Genomic DNA, 12,800 nt, shown 5'->3' with positions numbered 1-12,800 from the left:
CCTGGCATGGAGGGTATGTATATATATATACTTCGGATTATCTCAGCACTCTACTCCTTTCATATGGACAGCAATGGACATTTACGGTTCGACACGAATACGCTGGAAAGCATACGGCATACAGAAGTTAATAAGAAATTATTGATAAAGAAAGACATTAGCTATAGACTAGTTCTAGCAGTTTCTGGCGCCTCCAATAATCCAGACCTTAATCCTCATGAAGCCCCGTAAAAGAAGGTAAACAATTAACCTAACCATCCACCCATATGTATCTCATCGCGCATTCTCATTGAACGAAGATTTCCGCATTTGTGTCAAGAAATGCATTTATCCATCACTCAAATACAGGCAAACTTACACTACAAAGCCGTTTCCTTAGAACACAAACATAGCGCCAGCAACTGCCGCCATGGGTACGATAACACCAATCCACCAGGTTCCCGCAACCATCTCACTGTTACCAAGTGCTGCACCAGCTGAAGCAGTTCCAGATGAAGCAGACGCAGACCCGGAGGCAGTGGAGGTATCACCACTGAACGAGAGGTCCTCTGTTCCGGATGGAGGAATGTACTGACTGCCACCAGAATTACCAAGAGCTTTGCCAGCACCAGATTTCTGAAGTTTTCGTTAGTTATACCTAAAACACATCGAGATAAAGAAAGACATACCATATATGTACTGGCATCGGCTGGAAGATTGGGAAGAGTATTGCTAGCCTGCCACACATCTGTTGCCGCAGGGCAGGATTTGGCAGGCAAGCCGGTCTGGTAACCGCCGTCACCAGTAGGGTTCGCGGTAGCATTGTACATCTTTGCGAGGTTGTCGAAATCAGTCAACTTCTCTACGGTCTTTCCATCGCCCGAGACCTGAACGAGACCGTAGTTATTGGTTTCTTGGGTGAACTCGTAAACAAGACCACCGGAAAAGACACCAGTCATATCGGTGCTGTACAGTGACTCAATTTCTGCGAACACACGAGGGCTAGGAGCATTGCAGCCGAACTCCGAGAGGAAAATAGGAACCGCATAGTCGGTGTAATTCTGGACCTTTTGGTCCCATCCAGAGATTTGGAATGACGATTTTGAGCCGCACCAAGAGTAATCATTGATCTATCCATTTATATTAGTTTCAAGCTCCAGGCTCCAGGAATATTAGAGTCAATAACTGGTGGAACCATGGACATACCGCATAAAAGTCACCCCTAGCCATATCGTCATCGCCGCAATCCAAGTATTGGGCCATTTGCATCCTGTTTTCAGCAACGTCTGCTGCGCTGTACCCAACCGGAATAGGCCTATTGACCTGATCCGCGATGTACTGCTTCATATCTCTGGTAACAGCCTTGACAATGGTCGCAGCACGTGTGTTGTTGACCATGTTGGTGACTTCGTTTGCGGAAAAGAAACCCAAAGTGTTTGTATATTGCCCAAAAACATCAATCGTTGCAAAAACATGCTGAAGATAGTTGGCATTGTAAGAATACATTGGAAACTCCCTGTTAATAGAGAAGTTTGGTGTGTTGACATCCTGTGATAGAGGTATTAGTGTAGTCTCAAGCCTTTGCCTCTCCAGATACTTACCAGAATAAGATAGATTCCAGCATCCTCGAGCATTTTCATGCACTCATCATGATTTTCTGAATTATCAACGGTATCTAATTAAGTTTTAGTCTCTAATCATACTATTCACAAAATAGCAATACAAAGAATGAAACCTACAAACTCTGAGAGTGTTGATTCCCAACTCCTGCATGATAGGAATATCACGAGAGCACGAAGTTGTATTGGCTAGAGGATCGCCCAAGTTTGAAGAACCACCTGGCTGATAGTCGACGCCACGGATATAGAACTACATGAAGAGCATCAGTCAAAATTCCAATAATTGTCGCGAGGAGGGGAACATACACGCTCGTTACCCCGGAAGAAAGCATTTCCTTTCACCGTTATGGCAGTGGTAGCTGCAGCAGCGGAAGTAAGTGTTGAGAAGGCCAGCACAGCGGCGGCGGCAGAAAGATTGATTGTGCGCATATTGGAAGAGTTGGTGAAGTCAATTAAATGGGTTTTTATCAGTGCAAAAACGAACAGTGGGTGGATATTAATTGAGTAAACGAAAGTGACCTTTGAAAAGCTCTGAAAGAGTGATAGAGCTGTTGGTCAAAGGTAAACTCTGGTGTTGATGATGGTGAGAAACGAGAGTAGAAAAGAAGGAGAAGGAGGGGGAGGGTGTGAAAGAAGTAGGACAAGTGGGAGAAGCGGGAATAAACAGGCACAGGAAATGAGAGACTCTGGATGGAGATGTTCTGGAAATAAAACCGGGCGAGTTGCAGCCCAAAAAGGAAGCCATCCCTTTCACAGGCTAGGACAGCAGGGGCAGCGGATGTGTGGCTTGGCATAACAATGGCTAAGAAGGTCTCTTATTGGCTGATGATGCCTGTAACCTACATGCTCTAGCCAGCATGTTTAACCCGAATTATTGTTTCCTCTAACAACCCATTGCCCCTTGCTCTCTGCTTTAAGAAATAAATGCCAGTACTCTCATCTTCTCCGTGACAGGATGACCGTATATACTAGATCAAGTACCTCCAATTTATTGTCGAGAAAGGCCATTCAAGGTCTAAAGTTTGGCTACTTGATCAGCGACTGCTTATTACTTCCTCAACTCCCACCCCCAGTAATTCCGAACGGCCCAGTTCCACGATCTTTAGCAACCTGAAACTGGCTGCCCACCATCTTCTCGACAGCTACATGCATACAGTAGTGCCACCACCACCACCGCTATCTCGGCTCACTGACGTCTATTTTCTATCAATAGGTACTGGGCAGACGTCTGCCGCAGATTGACTCGCGGCCCCAAGACTTCCAGCTCAGCAGCGCATGCCAAATCTCTTTCAAACGATATCCCCATTTATTGGCGCGCTAATAAACCAAAGACGGGAGTTTGTTCCGTTCCCGTTGATTTGAAGTCTCGCGAAGGTTTTGGCAGGATTAAGGACAGGATATACCCCTGACTAGAGTTAAGTCTAATCACTAGCATAACCCGAGGATTTTTGGTGTGCGGAGAACGCCGTTTAGAGTTGAACGCGCGCCGAACTGTTTCGCACACAAACAGCCTCCTTCTCCTCTGCCGCAGTAATAACAACGCCTTGCAAGCTGAAAGGTTCTTTTCTTCTACATTTTCCGTAAGGTAAGGTGGCGCAAAAAAGTATGTATAGATCCCCTATTCTCAAGGGAATGGTGATTGCTGATAAGAATAGCGCTTTTCCCTTTCCTTGCAGTTGTTTGAATCAGCCTCAACAAGCTGACTTGAACTGCAAAAGGTGATCCTCTCGAGTAAGAACACATCAGCTTTCTCTTTGTCTTTGAATTGATTGGCAGACAGGCCCAATCAGTTGGACAAGCCTGCTGCGCATGCAACTTTCCTTTCGCTGGTTCAACCAAATAATGTCGACGCTAAAAAATGGTCAAAATCCCGATCAGATGGCGGGAATCAGTATCGGAAATCAGTATCGACTCATTCACAGTAACCATAAAATATGTTTTGACTGATACCTGAGGCCCAAATGGCGAGTAATCCATGGTTTTCCGGAAATCGGCTAAACCCAACTACAGTACATGTACCTACATGTACCTCTCTGCCATGTATACTTTACATGTATCTTCCCTGGAAGTAGATACACTTTACATATCAATCTGAGGCGTGCATATCAAGCGATCAAAGCGATTAATAAAAGGCCCGGCCGTCCTATGAAACCCCCAAACCTGTCTAGCATTGAAACCTCACTTGCAGCTTCACATATCTATGATGTTGATATTTGGTCATATAATACAAGTCCCATCTCCTTTTTTTTTAAAAACAGATAATCCAGAGCCTGGTGCTAAAGTATGCTACCACGGGTGTCAAATCGCCGGTTGCGCTAGAAGAACTCCAATTCATTAACATGAAAACGAGAATGAGTGGTTTAACAGGACTACAACATGTTTTAAGCGACCATCCCAGGAAATCAATCTTTGGACCGCTTTGTTTTGTTTCTTCCTCTCTGGCGATGAACTACCCTACCAACTGTACCAAGCTTCATTATTTACATCTCAAAGCTTGTGTTAAACAGCCAAGAACCAAGAACTCGCCATTGCACGGGCCATATGGTTGGGGACACCTTGAGCCGGAGCACTTCCAACGTCAAGATTTCCCAAGCTAATAACTTTCCACAACCACACCCTATTTTAATTATCTCTTTGTTATTCGGCTAGTATTCATCTGATCTATAACCCTACATAGTCCAAATTAATTTAGCTGTTCTGTGGGTGGAGTTATTAGGGTCGGGGTTTGGTGATGAATGTCGCGGGCCATGTTAATTAGTATTAACACACTAGCTAACTGTAAACGAGAGGCAGTTATCTGTGCCAAGAGTCTAATTAACATCCGGTTAATTCTTGGATCGAATGTCGCATACTCCGGCTCAAGGTGTCCCCAACCATAGACTCGGTATCGGTTCATACGCACAAAAAACGGTAAAGATGTCACGCAGAGAGTGTCTTAGGCCCACTGTGCAACAACACCTAATATTTGGAGCCCCGGGCTAGTACGGGCCGAGACTCTTGGAAAAGGCTTAACTTGGATCAGATCCCGCACAAACGGTTCCATACCTGGCCCCGGTCTGCTGACATACGTTGCCAGTTTCCTTCGACTCTTGGCAGGAGGGATAGCTTGGATAATTCAGGCCATTGCTATTACGCTGACCCTTAGGTGTGGCGGCCATATATCCATTTTGAGCTCAGCAGGAAAAATGGATACCGTTTTGGCACGAAAAGGCTTCCTCGAAAGAACTACGCTCAGACAAAAATTAATTTATGGCTTTTTTTTATTAGAAGTCTAGTAGAAGACAGGAGATACTATCTAAATAGGATCGAAGTATGCATGGTGAGTACAGGAAAAGCGTTGGGTGTTTATTTCAATTTATTCCGGGAAAGACATCTTCCCCACAATGCTGGTTTCTAAGCTTCAAATTAGTATTTACTACTAGCAATGTACGTATCTATAATGAGATATTATGATTACGTTCATATATAAGTACACGAAACTTTCCACAGACCAGGAAACACCCCCCAATCTCCTATATTACATTTTAGGACGGAAGCTATTATCATGCCAATTAGGAAAAAAAGGGCCTGCGCGCGTTTAGAAGCGGCCAAAAACAGGATTATTGTACATACAGCCACTCTGCAAAAGTGTTCGTGATTCCGATTTCGGAGTGAGATATTTCTTCATATGTAACCGTGGTGGACTATCAAAACCCCCCAATAGAAGACTTTCCTAGTGACCAATGGCGCCCGAAATCAATGTTGAAGGTGATTATGACCTACTTTCTTTTATATACAGTCACGGACTATATTATGTATTTTTCGTTGTTTTGAATCTCAACATTAATAACATCAACTTCACGGGTGCGCCACACTGCGCACTGACATTAAAACTAAATCACGAACACTTTTGCAGAGTGGCTGTACATATTCAAGAACACCGTTTCGAGAGAGTGTTTTATATTTGACACGTCATTTTGCGAGTGTATATAACGCGTACTTCCTTACTAAACACGGAGGTTTTGAATCAGTACTTGTACCTCGACTTAATTTCCCCATAAACACCGTTTCAGCATTCCTCCGCTTATGATTTGAGTATATCAAGTCAGAATTCCTAGTAACGTGTGAGGGAATGCATCTAGGTGCTCTAGGGGATAATACATGACTAAGTCGTTGAGCAAAATTACTTGGTCATTTTTCACTAATTGACCACAGACTCGGGTGAAACTCCCAAACTTTACGCTAGTAAAACCTTATCTATGATCCTCCAGCTATAAAGATGCCTCTTCCTTTCTTCTCTCGAGACAATCGGCTAGTATCGTCGTCAAAGTCTCAAGACGTTTAGTCATGCGAGCTTGGTGCTAGGAAGGCTCTGCAATTCATGATCATCGAGTAATTGATGCAGATAAAACTTCCAATTTCCCGGAACAGGGGCTGGGAAAGATATTTAGGTGGTTGAAAAAACCGAGGATGCCTCGAGACTTCCAGATCTGTTCTTATCTCGCCTTTTCTTGTCGGCCTCCAGTTTCTATCTTGTACTTTAACAGTCTCGAGACAACCAAATTGTCTCACGCCCATCACTACATGTAATTCCAACTTTCACCTATCGACGCAAGAGATTTGCATTCATATATACGTATACTCGAGCATATTCGTAGCTAGAATATGCATGTAGTAAATAATAAGTAATACGGATGATATATATTTTTCGGACTAAGCTCTCTAGGAAAGAAAGCAGAATTTATCACCAATGGCAAATTACTCAGAAAGATCGTTCTTCGTCCATCACCTTTTCCTCCTTGGAAGTCAAGTATTTCTTTCAAAATGAAGTCACTTAGTCACTTCTAAGCTAAGGGAGTCTGATCAGATAAATATATGTAGGTATGCCGAATCCGTACGTATTCGAGAAGATATGTTAGACCGAGTGATAGTCCATGATGAGAATTTTCCGCAGATATGTTTTTCCCACAGCTAGTCCTAGAGATATTTATTTCTGATAGTTCCCGAGTCAAGATTGATTAGTTAGTTTCAGGTGAAATATCTCTAGCTCTCGGACCCATTACCTGCCGGTACGCCGTACCGCGTGGAATAACTATGTAGATACGAGTGGTTTCCGGCCTTTGCAATATTTTGGCCGGTACTATATGTATATCAATCAGCCCATTACACAGGCAAGCCGCTTTGCGGCTTATCTCTCTATTTGCCTGTCAGTCGGGGCTCTCAGCCCGCTACGCGGCCCTCGACCCCTCCTAGCAGGCAAAGTCCATCACCATATCTTCAATATGTGTCTTTTTGATATCACAATCAGTGATTAGGTCACAAAATCTCTCTAGTTAAAGCTGCAAGTATATTCCTTTAACAGCCACCAGGCTGCTAGAATTGAACTACTAATCGATTCCCAGAACTAATAAAAAACCTAGCTATTAACAACCTAACACCACTGCACGTCCCCAACAATACCCTATGTTCATGTCCAATTGCAATACATCATGTTTCGAGTGAAACAAAACTTCTCTGAATGAGCCAATGAGAAGCTTTTAAAAGCACATGCATATCATGCAGGTTATAATTATATACTTATTAGATTTAGCTAGTATACTTCAAATTAACACATGGTTGAAAAATTTGATAACTATATACATGAGTATACTTATTTCTCAGATACAGAAGCTACATCTATTCGAGTACGTATTCCATCTGTTCATTAATATTAGATTCGATGTGATTGACATGTAAGCCCTCAATTTGTCGGACGGTACATATGATCTCTGCTACGACTCGAAACGGGATGAAAACAATCTCACACAAGTGCAAATGCCTTCCCATCCCCGCGGTGTTGTAAGTGCTCGAACAGTATGGCCCATGAGGTACATTAAGGTGGCCAGTCATGGGTAGAGCCGCTCCGTGGTAGGGTTTCGGACTACGTCGAGCTAGTTGACTCGATATATCTCCCTCGAGTCTTCAATTTGCTACGGGTAAGAATATCTATGACACGGGAAATCCAAATAAGTAAACAATATCCCTCTGACAATTATGTATGCATCTCGATCACCGTACCCGGACATGAGAGATGAAACGAGATACACTTATATATATCCAGTATTCTGACCGTTTAAAAAAACACCGAGTCGATCAACAGTTCTAGGAGTACGCCGTAGATAGAGGTACATATATGGGCATGGTTAGGGAGTACGCCTGGGGCTTCCAGATGGAATCATATCTTGAGTCGAGGCTAGGCCTCGTGGACTACACTGATATAAAATGGATGCCTATTGGAATTATTAACTCGATGAGAACCAACCTGTTTTTTTTACCTTTGGGTATATATGATTGTTGCCAGTCTGCCCACTATTGAGATTAATATTGATGTTGATTGTAGACCACTTATAATGTCAGGTAGATGCGTGGAGAAAAAGATTAGTGTGGGCCATATGAGCCGGCTCGAGTCGAGCCGGACAAAATGCTGGAGCTTCTAGTACAAGCCCATGATACAGCTCGAGCTTATAGTCAATGACCGGAGTTGCAGGTTTCCCCTCAGAAAAAGGTTGGGACATGGAAAAACGGCGAGACTGACGAAATACATATAGGTTTCAATAATAGCATTGCTCATGACTCACAAACGTATAGGAATCATTATAAACCCCAATTTCCAGTTCTCATCTCTTAAATATCTGGTTAAAGCATGACATTTTTGGCTCGAGTCGAGGCTCGTGTATTAACGGAAAAGACTTGGGCCAGCTCGGCTCGTGAAGGGGTATATAGGGCTTGCGCTCAACGAGCCAAAAACTCGAGCTAGCTATAGCCACGGCCGTTGTAAATTAATGAAAATTTATAGTATGTTCTCATATGCATACATGTAGTACTAGGGAAGCACATGTACAAAAAAAGCAGGTAAACGGATAAAATGATACACACCCTTCTCATATTAAACGTATGTATGTTTGTACGTCCTTGCATGAGTATATTTGCATGTGCCAGCTTTCACTCACCTTCTGTGTATGAAATTCGTAAATCGATTCAATTACACTTATAGTAGAATAGTGCAACATGTAACCACAGAAGTACCTCGTACGGTCGTTTCGAATCAAATGCTGCTGAGGATGTCTTTGGGCATCCATTAACGCAATTCTAGTAGCATGCACCGTTGATAATATCTAGTCATAATAACATGACTTTGCTCCCATCAACCCTCTGTGACTACTCTCATCAATCTATCATATTTCACCATCTTTATCACAGATTGCTAACTTTATCATAATCATAAAGAAGCAAATTAACTTACCATGTGCAGATTCTATTAGGTTAAGCCGGTCATCGGTTTAGCAAGGCCGACATATTTTTTCGCTCTCAATGCTCGGCGACAGACGTAAACATCACGAAAATAGTGGCATTCTGTATCCCAACTTTATCTGTGGGGGTTATCCCCAGACGACATGCTTACATCTATTCTATGCTAGTTGAGATGAGCCAAGTATGACAGCCTGTTTGGTCCCTTTTACCTTCCCTGAAGGACTGATTCTATACGCTACCTAACTATGGCTCTAGTGAGGTCGATATATTCTCGGAACCGGCAGGCGCCGCTGCAAAACATCACGATTACAAGCTAGAAGACTGCAAGACAATCCCTTCTGCCCCTGACATTCATGCAGACTAGCATGGTCCCTGGAACGTTGCCCTATGCAGTCTAGTGATACACAGATTCCAGATCTGCGACTAGCTCAACAGCTACACACACATAGAGTAAAGTACATACATACCCGCAACACGTTTTGGACCGTCAGTTACAGCAAACCTTATTTATTTGCCGCGGAGAATGTGATGTTATGATTCGAGGGAGCATGCAGTTTGTGCCACTTGTTTCAAATTCCCTTCGCGGCTGGCTGCGGCGTGTTTGTTTCTGACTTTTCCATCCTTTGTTCGCTCCAGTACCTTCCATGCGCATAGAAAGCTTCTCTCCCTCTCCAGAACAAAGCTACAGTGTGGAGGCCTAGGAGTTCATCTCAGTAGTGAATATGTTTGTTCTCAGTCATTCAAGCCAATCCTACCCTCGTGTTCTAGAAACTACATGTAGGTGTTAATTACCGTCTCGCTAGAACTTAGATGCCATCTTGTTTCCGAGAAAATGGGAACAAAAAACCAAATTACTGAATTATTTCTGTTGGCTGACTTAAACAGGTGTAGGGCGATGGGGGTCTTGCACATCATATTTCATCACTCGCAGAGCTAGGGTCCGATAATTGAAAGCGGTCGACCGCTGTCATAAATGCACATGCATGCTATACTGTTTGTCATCATAAGGATCACTACATGTACGTGTACATAATGTTGTCAGCATTACATTCACCCGGCTATTTTCAGACATCACCAGAAAATTGTGCTTCGACTGCTTCAACACAAAAACGCAGTCTACTACTCTAGACCAATCACTGAGGTAGGTATGATAAGAATAAGTCTTATCGGCATCATACATGGTCACTCGACAACCCGCATTGAAACATTTGCCCCAGCGATAAACGAAGGACATATTGGATGTGATGCCGACGGGCGGATGGCGATTTTTAAACACCCCTGCAGGCATGTTTATGCAGGCAGTACGAATTTCGCCGATCAACCTCGGCATTCTTGCTTCCTGTTGGGTGATGAGTCGGGCCGGGAAGAGAACAACAGCTGCCTGACTGACTGATGGCGGGTCAGCATTAAAATGAGGAGACAGTTACTCAACGCACCTGGCGCGCTGCTGCGGAGAGGATTATAAAGATGAATGGTATGATAATATATCATATGGCTCGCGGCTAGTCGGTTCACCGAGATGAGGCAACTCGAGAGGAGAGGGCGGGGTTCACAAAATGTTTTGAATGCACCTAAGTGGGGTTGAAAATCTTGGGCACTGCGACACACCCTCCGCGGTTATGTGCAGTCAACTCAATCGAGGGGTGCTATGAAAACGCGCGGATACCCGTATTGACAGATCTTGATGTTTGACGGTGGCGGAGCATGGTACATAGATCCAGAGTAGGTAAAGTAAGTACTCCTCCCCATCGGCAACACCTGACAACCTGGAGTTCTCAGGTAATTATGCAGGCATTTAAAGTATCACGAGGAGTTGTAGGTAGCTATGTAGGGAGCAATGACCGACCGAGCAACTTCAGCCATCCCATTGATCCATCCATGTCCCTGTGAGACCCTTCATGAGTTCTGGGACGGGTGGGGGGCGGTAGTAGTGGTGGTGGTGGTGCGGCGGGGGGATTCAAGATCTGCTCCAGGGAATCCGATTTGTTTAGAGTAGGTGCCAGGATGCAAACAATCCGGAGGTTTGAACTGTTCGCCAAGACTAGTTGCGGTGGTGCAACATCAGTTGTTCCGGGTGAGTTATCTACCTGCATTGATAACCGGGCCGAGAGTATTTGGTCTTGAATTCGCTTGGATTCTCCTGGCTAGCCTCCTTATCAGTAACAACCTTTCCGAGAATAAACTTTGTCATCGGTGGCTCATGCATTATCACTCGGACTGCAGAAAGATTTACCCGGTTGTACCTGCTGCGGCTTCCATTTATTTTATAATTTATTGCAAGACGTAGGTACGTACACCCTTTACTATCACTGAGAACCTTACAGTACTAGTGGAGCGCTTCATCTTGACTTATCATCTTTGAACGGCGATCATCCTAGGCCTGGACCAGTTACCTTTTGATTTGCGATCACTTATTTTAACAGTGCTCTTATCGAGCACCATATCATACCGTGGAGGGTGTTGTTTATGTCCGTCGTCCTGAATTCTGCAGCCGCAGTAATATATAATAATACGCAGAGTTAATTTAGAACCACTGTGCTGGCTGCAGAGAACCAACCCCTCCACACTAACGCTGATTTAACCCCGCATTTTCTAGAACACATAGCACAGCGTCCGGCTTTCTCGGGCGAGCCATGAGACAACATCCTTCAAAGTCACATGTATATGTAGTTATGTTGATACAGTGGGATAGAGAGTAAGTACCACCGCCTCACAAATTCACGTACTTACCAGGGTACTAGTCAACATTGATAATAGGAATAACAAATGATATGCGTCCTGTCGTTGATCCCCGTCCGGTCCGTCAGCCCAAACGAAACATCGTGGCATCGAGATCGTCTCGTCGCAGATCGAACGGACCTTGCAGCCAAGTAAGACAGGGCAGAAAGAAAAAACGCACAAGAACCAAGGAACAAAACGACAGTGTGTGGGGGCATGGTGATAGAGTACTTTACTTTATTTGTCGCAGTGGTACTTTCATTGTTTTTCCAAGGGTCATGATACTTTGACCGGTCAGATCGTACTTAGGCTGGATACATGCTTGGTGGACATCCATGGCATGTAAGGGGTTTCCTGGTAAAGCGAGTAGAGTACTCATGCTCATGTACTCTAGATACCTGGGAGTATTACTTTTCCTTTCCTTTCTTTTTTTCCCCCTTTTCTTCAACGAAGGACTGGATGCCACATTCATCGCACGTCAGAGTTAAAGTTACTTGATTTAGTCGGAAATGATGCTCGAACTTCCCACTACAGTTTACAACAGCGATGTACTCGCCTACCAGCATAAGAACCAGAAAATGCGAGTGACAAAGTCAAGGATTATTTGTATGGAGTGGCGCCGTTCTGCCATACAAATAATCCTTGACTTCAAGTTTGTCACTCGCATTTTCTGGTTCTTATGCTGGTAGGCGAGCAGTACGCAGAGGAGGTGTAACTACCTATTCCTGAGGCACGCTTACATTATTCTTTCACGTGCGTGTTTTTGATTTTTCTTTGGTTAACGGGTCGCTGGGGCTCCTTGAGTTGTCATTACATGTGCTCTCTAATCAAGCTGCTGCCAGATGCCGCTGGTTCGTGGGGGAAAAACCGAAAAGAAAAAACAAGGAACTGGAAGAATGATGATCCGGGCAGACCCTCACTCACATACCTACTTTAGAGTACCCACGCCTACTCTAAATCATGGGTACATACAAAAGAGGGATGGCTTGCCCTGAAAGCAGTCAAGACTCAACACGCAACGCAAAGAAGGAAGGAAAGCACGGAAGAAAGAAAACTTCTTCCACGCCATGAAATTCTCCGATTAAATCGCTGTTCTTACGTCATTAGCCTTGAATCTCAGTCTCCCCCAGGCTTTAGATACGTAGAACACGTCGCGGGACATGGCTGAAATAGGGCAGCCGAGGCTGAGCAGGAACCGCCCCTTACTTGACATCT

At 44.2% G+C, this 12,800-nt stretch overlaps 1 protein-coding gene across 1 annotated transcript; it reads right to left on the bottom strand.

The window, feature by feature from the left end:
- Positions 1 to 375: 375 nt before the first annotated feature.
- H6S33_002414 (uncharacterized protein) lies at positions 376 to 2,027 on the bottom strand (the record flags this gene model as incomplete). The annotated part of the gene is made up of 6 exons (XM_044834197.1): positions 376 to 615; positions 669 to 1,109; positions 1,186 to 1,527; positions 1,581 to 1,654; positions 1,719 to 1,848; positions 1,905 to 2,027. The coding sequence occupies 6 exons, from the start codon at positions 2,025 to 2,027 to the stop codon at positions 376 to 378; spliced, it is 1,350 nt and encodes a 449-aa protein (XP_044692575.1).
- Between the last annotated feature and the right edge of the window lie 10,773 nt (positions 2,028 to 12,800).

The sequence above is a fragment of the Morchella sextelata genome (assembly GCF_020137385.1).
Source record: "Morchella sextelata strain SCLS chromosome Unknown scls_13, whole genome shotgun sequence".
Lineage (NCBI taxonomy): Eukaryota > Fungi > Ascomycota > Pezizomycetes > Pezizales > Morchellaceae > Morchella > Morchella sextelata.
The sequence above is the reverse complement of the archived record's forward strand: the minus strand, read 5'-3'. Positions and strand labels throughout refer to the sequence as shown.